This window comes from Bison bison, unplaced genomic scaffold (genome assembly GCF_000754665.1).
Source record: "Bison bison bison isolate TAMUID 2011002044 unplaced genomic scaffold, Bison_UMD1.0 scf7180017864482, whole genome shotgun sequence".
NCBI lineage: Eukaryota > Metazoa > Chordata > Mammalia > Artiodactyla > Bovidae > Bison > Bison bison.
The window spans coordinates 4,247,628-4,256,526 of NW_011495042.1; the positions used below are offsets into that span (position 1 = coordinate 4,247,628).

General features: G+C 51.5%; 1 protein-coding gene across 1 annotated transcript in view; it reads right to left on the bottom strand.

The window, feature by feature from the left end:
* Nucleotides 1-1,772: 1,772 nt before the first annotated feature.
* Nucleotides 1,773-8,899, bottom strand: part of TAMM41 (TAM41, mitochondrial translocator assembly and maintenance protein, homolog (S. cerevisiae)) — a 52,674-nt gene continuing 45,547 nt past the window's right edge. Inside the window, exon 8 of the mRNA XM_010862440.1 lies at nucleotides 1,773-1,909. Within this exon, the coding sequence (XP_010860742.1) occupies nucleotides 1,833-1,909 (77 nt within the window). The 3' untranslated portion in view covers nucleotides 1,773-1,832. The remainder of the gene's footprint in view (nucleotides 1,910-8,899) is intronic.

The window sequence follows — 8,899 nt, forward strand, 5'->3', positions numbered from 1 at the left end:
GTCCCCATAACGTTCTCTTGGTCGGAGATATGATGTTTCAGAGGTGGGGCCTTTGGGAGGTAATATGATCACAAGGGTGGAGCTCTCACGAATGGGATTAGCATCTTTATAAGAAGTGTTGAGAGCTTTGCTGCCAGCTCCAGCGTGAGAGGAGACCTGGGCAAACAGCCCTCTGTCACCAGGAAGCTCACGCTAGAAACGGCCCATACCAGCACCCTGGTCTCAGACTTCCCGGCTCCAGAACTGTGAACAATCAACTTCTGCTGTTTATGAGTCAACTGTGGTATCTGAGCAAGGCCGATGAGAAATATTTTATCCGATAAACAACGGGAAATTAGCTTTTTGAAGAACCTGACCCAAAGAAACAAAGGTGTGCAGAAGAAAATCGTAACAAAAACAGTAATACAAAGCGATGACAGAGTGATGCTGACTGAATGCTACCAGGCAGTGTGCCAGTACACAGGACAGGTAGCCTGCCGGATCTTCACCTCGGTGACCTTATCCCTTTTTAGACATGGCCAAACTGTTCAGAGACGCTAAATAACTTGCCCAAAGTCACACAGCTATGGCAATGGCATAGCGATTCAAACCCAGCTTGCTCGTATCCCAAGCCTGAGAGCTCTTTGGGATTGGAAGGAGCGGAACCCAAAGGCAAAAAAAAAAAAGGCAGAAAGCTATTGTTCCGATTCTCAAAAGAACTTATGTCTCCGCGATAGGGCACTGGATGATCGAAACAGCATGAGGTGGGGACAGTCTGAGAAGAGAAAGACGAAACCAGAGTCTGGACTGAAGAGATGGTGAGGGGACAGATGAGATGAGGGGACAGACCCTGCCTCCCAGCACCCTCTCCTTTCCCAGCTTCCACCGGGCCGAGTGCTCCTCCCGTGAGTGGGAGGGGAGGTAGACTCTTCAGTGCAGGACTCTTCAGTGCCGCACGAGCTCAGGCTCCCACTTCAACCTGGCTCCCCCTCGTTACAGGCACAGGGACCGGAAGGTTACCATTAGGGCCCAGGAGCCCAGACAGAGACTTGCTGGAGTTTCCTGCTTTTGTAAGAGGGCTTCTGAAGGGAACCCCCCACACCATCTCCCCAAACCTGGACGGGGGCACACACAGCCTTTGAGGCTGTTGTCAGTGGTCTGAGTTAAGAGGCTCGGGAGTTGGCCTTCGTGTGATGTCAACACGGCAAAGGGCAGGGAGAGGCCGGAAACTGGTCTGTTAATGTGCTGATTCAAACCGACACTGACACCCACCAGCCTCTGACTTCCCAGTTCTCTGACCTAATGAGTCCTGTGTTGTTTCCTCCTCCCCAAACACTCCCGTTACACGGGGAAAGCTCTGCACAGGTCTGTTGCAGGCTCCTCACTCGAGTCACCTCCATGCACCCTCGTGGAAAATCAGGAGAAATGGAAGACACCCGGATCCAGGAAGATGCTGATGGGGACTCTCACCGGAGAAAACTGAGTGGGCGAGATGGAGCCGAGGCAGACAGAGCCAAACCTCCCGCCCTGATGAGGGGCCACTGGTCTGCAGCACACGCACCACCTCTCAGGCCTCCAAGCCTCACGGACTGAACAGACCTCGGCTGAAGCTCTCAGGACAGCAGGGCCCAGAGGCACTGCATGTACAGAGACTCTTCTCATGCTAAGTCCTCAAATGCACTGGGTCCCCCTGGATAAACACACAGCACATACATTTACAAAATCAAGGAAGTCGCATCCTGCAAACCGAGACATCTTCAAATTCAAGCAACAGGTCAAAGTAACAGACACCGTTCTGTCAAAAAGGACCATTTTATTCAACTAAACATAAAATAGATAAAAGCAAGCCAAAGTCAGGACGTTTTTCTCACCCATCCTTTCCACATTTTATGCAGTTTGAGTGAACTATAAACCACTGATTTCTTCAGACCTAAAAGAGAAAAGAAGAGAGAGTGAGAACATCGAGGCTTACTGAGTGGATGCTCACTGGAGGCGCCACGACGTTGGGACCGGAGGCTTGTCTTTGAAGTGGAGCCCAGCGGCGCTGACTGAGGGGTCTAGGAGACCCCAGGGACTGCCTTGATCGACTGGAGAGAAAAGACTGATTTCGACATCTGCTGAAGCAGAAATGCAGATGCACAGGTGCCCGAGCTCAGGGCTGAGGGAGTCCTTTCAGTGAAGCACGTGTTGCAACCTTTGAGTTTAGCATCACGTTCCCATCACCCTCTGCCTGGAGATGCTGGGTCCGCAGGCCCAACTCCCCAGCGATTGAGACGCTGCTCCTCCTGGTCTCATGGCACCTGTACTGACGCCCAGCGCGGCACTCGTCACACTGTGCGGCGCTCACCTATCCTTCTGCCCAGCCCTGGAGCTCCCGGAGGACAGGGCCCTGTCCTGTTCACCCCCGTGTCCCCATCGCCTAGTGTGGCCCCAGCACAGGGCACGTGCTCAGCAAACACTTGCCGTGATGGTGCAGATGCACCTCGATCGGCCGTCTGCCCCCAGCTACGGAGTCACAAGTGCCTGAGGAAATGGGAGGAAGGCACTCTGGGGTTTGTGGCAGACCACGCGGGCACTCTTGCCCGTCAGCCTTCATAGGAGCCTATCTGCAGACAGTGAGATCATGCAGTCTGTATTTCAGGGCATGGCTCAGAGATCCCAACGGTCTTTCTCACCCTGAGATCCAGACCGGGGTGTGTGTGGCAGGTGTGACACAACGCGTGGGCACTGCTGACGAGGTCACAAGACCGGTTTCCCAGACTCCGCGCCCTGGGGTGTGAGCACTCTAGAAAACACCCGGCCATGTTACCTGGAGGCAGTTGAGTGCACTCAGGATCTTTTACAAGGCGACTGCAGGCAGGTAAAAAGGCAGGGTACCAGTAAAATCATTAGCGAACGCTTCTAGAAACCCTGGCCTTGCTTGTGCACTGAACGACAACTGCAGAACACCAGCCTCGTCAAGAAACACGCAGCCCCTTTCCCCGCCTCCACCTCTTTCTCCCTGGAGCAAACGCTCTGGTAAACCTCACCCACTAGAGTGCCAGGACAGGAAACACATTGTGTAAGGTGGTTTAGAATTCCAGCCAGAGCAGATCAAGACAGCCCTGCAGCTGCACACAGGCTCAAGGCAGTACCTGAGACACGGCTGGACAAGGAGATGTCGACACAAGGGTCCCAGCTCAGCTTCGCCAGCCTTGCGCGCAGACTCTGGGGAGCCTAACACCTAACTAAGGTGAGCGCACCACTGCTCACGAGCACCACCAGGAAGCCACTGTCTGCTGCCAGTGGAGAGAAGCCACCCTTAATTACAAAGTCTCTCCCTTCGACGGTTCTGCCAGAGATGTTCTCAGGTAATGGCTGGAAAGAGCCCTGCAATGGGAGTGAGGAGAACGGGGTGCTAGTCCCAGCTGGGCACGGCAACTCCCCATCTCCGGGGGTCGACTTCTTGGTCTGCCAAGTGACAGGGCTGGATTACAGGGGGGTTCTCCAGCAAGGCGCCCACAGACAGGCTTCGAGGCCAGTCTGAGAACTCTCTCAAGTCACAGGGAGGTGTCCTGAATGCGCGTCTCTGCAGACACGAGTTTTAGTGTTTTTTTAGGCCTAGAGTTTTAGTCAGATTCTCCCAGAGAGCTATATTGTGCAGATGGTTAAGATCCAAGAGATCAGAGTGAGGCATCTTTTTCACCTTAATATTCCAATTGCAACCAAAGTGAGGGACTAAACTTCATGAACCTGGAAGGGCAACATTTCCTAAAGAAGACACGAAAGCCTGCCAACCTTAAAGGACAAAACCGAAAAACTGGACTGAGTAAGGTTAAGGACTGCTCATCAAAGGACACCAGTGAGACAGTGAGACGACAGGCCCCCGAGTGGGCCAGTTTAGCATTCCACGTGTCCAGGGAAGGACCTGTACCCAGACTATGCAGGGAACTCAGTGCAGAGAAGGAAAGGCAGACAACTCAACAGAAAAATGTGCAAAAGCAGAACAGACACTTCACAGAAGAGGACATCCATGTAAGCGTGTGAACAAACACCCAGACTTCCTGGTCATCAGGAAAGTATAAGTGAAAACTCCAATACGACCCATCCACTCCCCTCCCAGAGGCCCGAGCATCAACAGGATACACTACCAAGCCTGGTCCCAGGGGCTCTGCAGCAGGACTCTGCGGCCGGGAGGGCCACCGGGACACTGGTCAGCCAGCATCCACCACTGCTAGACAGCTTCACGCTTTATGACCCAGTAATGCCACCTCTGGTGGCTCACATGGTGAAGAATCTGCCTGCAATGCAGGACATCTGGGTTCGATCCCTAGGTCAGGAAGACCCTCTGGAAAAGGAAACAGCAACCCACTCCAGTATTCTTGCCTGGAGAATCCTGTCGACAGAGGAGCCTGGCGGGCTACAGTCCACAGGGCCGCCAAGAGTCAGACATGACTGAGCGACTAGCACTTTTCATTTTTTCAATTCCACCCCTAAGAAGAGAGTCCAGTGGGCCTTAGAAAGCATCACTACGAACAAAGCTAGTGGAGGTGATGGAATTCCAGATGAGCTATTCCAAATCCTGAAAGATGATGCTGTGAAAGTGCTGCACTCAATATGCCAGCAAATTTGGAAAACTCAGCAGTGGCCACAGGACTGGAAAAGGGCAGTGTTCATTCCAATCCCAAAGAAAGGCTATGCCAAAGAATGCTCAAACTACCGCACAATTGCACTCATCTCACACGCTAGTACAGTAATGCTCAAAAGTCTCCAAGCCAGGCTTCAGCAATATGTGAACCGTGAACTTCCTGATGTTCAAGCTGGTTTTAGAAAAGGCAGAGGAAGCAGAGATCAAATTGCCAACATCCGCTGGATCATGGAAAAAGCAAGAGAGTTCCAGAAAAACATCTATTTCTGCTTTATTGACTATGCCAAAGCCTTTGACTGTGTGGATCACAATAAACTGTGGAAAATTCTGAAAGAGATGGGATCAGACCACCTGATCTGCCTCTTGAGAAATTTGTATGCAGGTCAGGAAGCAACAGTTAGAACTGGACATGGAACAACAGACTGGTTCCAAATAGGAAAAGGAGTTCGTCAAGGCTGTATATTGTCACCCTGTTTATTTAACTTATATGCAGAGTACATCACGAGAAACGTTGGACTGGAAGAAACACAAGCTGGAATCAAGATTGCCGGGAGAAATATCAATAACCTCAGATACGCAGATGACACCACCCTTATGGCATAAAGTGAAGAGGAACTCAAAAGCCTCTTGATGAAAGTGAAAGTGGAGAGTGAAAAAGTTGGCTTAAAGCTCAACATTCAGAAAACGAAGATCATGGCATCCAGTCCCATCACTTCATGGGAAATAGATGGGGAAACAGTGGAAACAGTGTCAGACTTTATTTTTCTGGGCTCCAAAATCACTACACATGGTGACTGCGGCCATGAAATTAAAAGACGCTTACTCCTTGGAAGGAAAGTTATGACCAACCTAGAGAGCATATTCAAAGGCAGAGACATTACTTTGCCAACAAAGGTCCGGCTAGTCAAGGCTATGGTTTTTCCTGTGGTCATGTATGGATGTGAGAGTTGGACTGTGAAGAAGGCTGAGTGCCGAAGAATTGATGCTTTTGAACTGTGGTGTTGGAGAAGACTCTTGAGAGTCCCTTGGACTGCAAGGAGATCCAACCAGTCCATTCTGAAGGAGATCAGCCCTGGGATTTCTTTGGAGGGAATGATGCTAAAGCTGAAACTCCAGTACTTTGGCCACCTCATGCGAAGAGTTGACTCATTGGAAAAGACCCTGATGCTGGGAGGGATTGGGGGCAGGAGGAGAAGGGGACGACAGAGGATGAGATGGCTGGATGGCATCACTGACTCGATGGACGTGAGTCTCAGTGAACTCTGGGAGTTGGTGATGGACAGGGAGGCCTGGCGTGCTGGGGTCACAAAGAGTCGGACACGACTGAGCGACTGATCTGATCTGAAGAAGAGAGCTAACAGAAAGGCACACCTTTGCTCACCCAAAGACAGGCACCAAGACATGACGAGCAGGACTCCTTGAAACAGCCCCAAACTGGAAGCACCTGGACTCTGCTCCCTCCCCAGGGGACAGAGGTGCAGGTCTCCTCAATCAGCTCCTCTAAATCAGGCAGCTCCTTATTCACCTAAAGCTGGTCATAATAAACTCGGATTAGGATCCAAAGTCAGGATGTAGTTTTGAAAGCCACCGGAAATCTACCCCAACATATGGCTCCTCAGGTTTTCCTTCTATTGACTTCCAGCCCATTTCATGTGACCTACAGCAAAATCACTACACGTGTAAGACTATGAATTTCCTACGTGACCTTAAACTGACAAGTTCAGCAACAAACAAACTTCTCCGGGAAACAATGAGAGGCAGAGATGAGACCAGGTTGAGAGGGGTCCACCTTCCTATAATTCTGCATTTCAGATCTACAGGAGAGAAAATCAATAAGCCCTCAACATTCTTGCAATTAATTTCCAAACACAGTCACCTACATCTACAAAAAAAAAAAATCTCTTCTGAGGTGCTTTTATTTTTAAAACATTCAGGTTTAAATGATAAATATATCACCAGAAGAACCTTCATTCTTATTCTTTTTATTGAAATAATAAGTTTGTATTATTGAAATATGGAGGTACCAAAAAACGGTAATAAAATGCCTAGTCATAAGACATGAGAAGGAGAGCAGAGTCAGTGGCCCTTCCATCACATTCAGGAAACGTGAGGACAGATGCAAGGCGTGTGGAGTCTCTTTAGGAACAAGACTGAACCTGTTTTGGTGAAAGCTTAATCTTTTGAAGCTACAGAGGTTAAGTAGGTATTTGACCACCAAATTAGTTCTGATAGACCAGAAAATCAGACGGGGGGAAAAAATAAAGCAAGAGATTTCGAAAATTAAACTTGCCATGCTCTCCCGTGTTCCCTCACCTCCAGGAAGGGCATCACCATCTCCCACTTCCTGAGTCATGAGCCTGGGAGCCGGGCCCCTCTCGGCGCCGTCTAAGCCCTGCCTGCCCCTGCCTCTCCCCACAGCCCTGGGTCAAGGCCTGCCTCCTCGCCAGGCTGGCCGTGGTGGGCTGACCGCTTTCCCAAGCAACAGCGGCACATCCCTCCGAGCTGCTCACCAGTCTCCTGCAGCAGCAGTCTTCCGACGATCCTCCAGGGGCTTCCCTCCGCCCTCACTGAAACTCTGGATTCCCTTTTAGATTTTTAAGGGCTTTCCCCTGTCTGGCTCCTGCTTGCTTCTCAGTCAAATCTACTAACCCCAGACCCATTTCTCTCCAAGCCCCCAACTCCAGCCCAAACAGTTCCACCTCCCTCCACTCAGATTATAAACATGAGCAGCTGCAGCTCTGTTAGCAGGTTGAGTTGCAATACCATCTGTTGCTGCGGTGAAGGGAGGAGCAGGCCAGGAGCGGGGAACTCAACAGTGTCCACTCACCTGAGCTGTTGCCCTGAGACCCTGACGAGAATCGGGCCACTCCACTAACAGCACAGTCTAAGAAGTCGGCGTTACTTCTCCTGTAACCAACTCCCAGGCTAAAGGGAAAGAGAGTGTTTGGTTTTGTAAGGAGTTCTGTGCTCACCCTGGAGCGTGGAGGCATCTGATGGTAGGGGAATCTCAGAGAACGAGTAACACAGAGGGCCAGACCACTCGGGACACGTGCCGCGCCACCCGTCACCGCCCCCGGGAAGGGCGCCCTCCCCGCTGCCATGGACACCTGGCTTCCACTTTGTTGAGCAAGAGAGCGATACTCAGATCCAGACTCACTCGAGTCTATACAGCACCTACGAGTGCTTTATAAAGGACATACTGGGCGATCCCAGAACACACCGAGAGCTGCGTTAGTAGCATCCTCTCCATTTCAAAGAAGAAAGAAAGGCTGGTTACCATCCCAAGGTTACAGAGCAAAGGCATGAACCACAACTTCAAGCCAGTCTTCTGAATGCAACCTTAGCTTAGCTCTCCTTGACCTTAACAGTACCGGAATACAGAAGTTCTTCACGAGCTAGGGAGACCCTGCCTTCTTACTTGCAGAGGGGAGGAGTGGTAATGGCTACAAAGGAGGAAAAGCGCAGCCAAGTACGCTGGGGTCTCCTGGCCCGGCAGGTGACACGTTCGCTGGCTGAAGACTGCACAGAGGCAGGACTCTGGAGCATTCTGGAAGAGGGACCCAGAAAAGCCGGGTGGAATGACAGCCGTGACGATGACAGCAGGAGGACTTCTAAGAGCGGCGCGCAGGGGCTGGGGTCCTGCAGTTTGCTGTGAAGTCAGAGGACAGGGAAAGAGCAAATCAGCCACCCAGGGCTTAAGGCTGCTAGTTTGGTCCAACTGAGGACCTGGGAAGGAGTGAATGCTAGCTGAACGTGACAGTGTGAGGGGGCAGGTTCTAAAGAGAGGTCAGGGAACTTCTTGGTAATGAGACCAAAGCGGAAAGACCAGGAGCCGTGCCAGACACTTTTATATGTCCTAAGGTAGAGTTTTCACAACCCAGTGAGACAAGAATTGTCCCTATGAAATGAAAACTCAGAAAAATTAGGCAACTTTCCCAAGTCACAGCAGTTAAGCTAGGATTTGAACCCAAGTCTCTGGAGCTCACAAACCCCTGCCCCTGGCCTGGGCCGCCTCCAGCGCGGCCCTCCACCACCATAAAGCAGAGGAGCAGGGCCCGGGGTGCAAAGCTGGAGGGCATGAAGGAACGCACACCACGTCTCACAGGGCCTGCAGCCCAGTGCAGGCTGCAGACATCCTTTCACTCGGCTTCCACAACCCAAGCAGGCATCTTCAGAGGCAGAGGCAGGCAAGCCGCGACCCGGGGAGTTGTCGGGGAGCAGCTGAGCACTCAGCCAGCGGCAATCTGGGCTCTGGGAGCCGTGAGGGGATACCTACTGCCCTCTGCTGGCGAC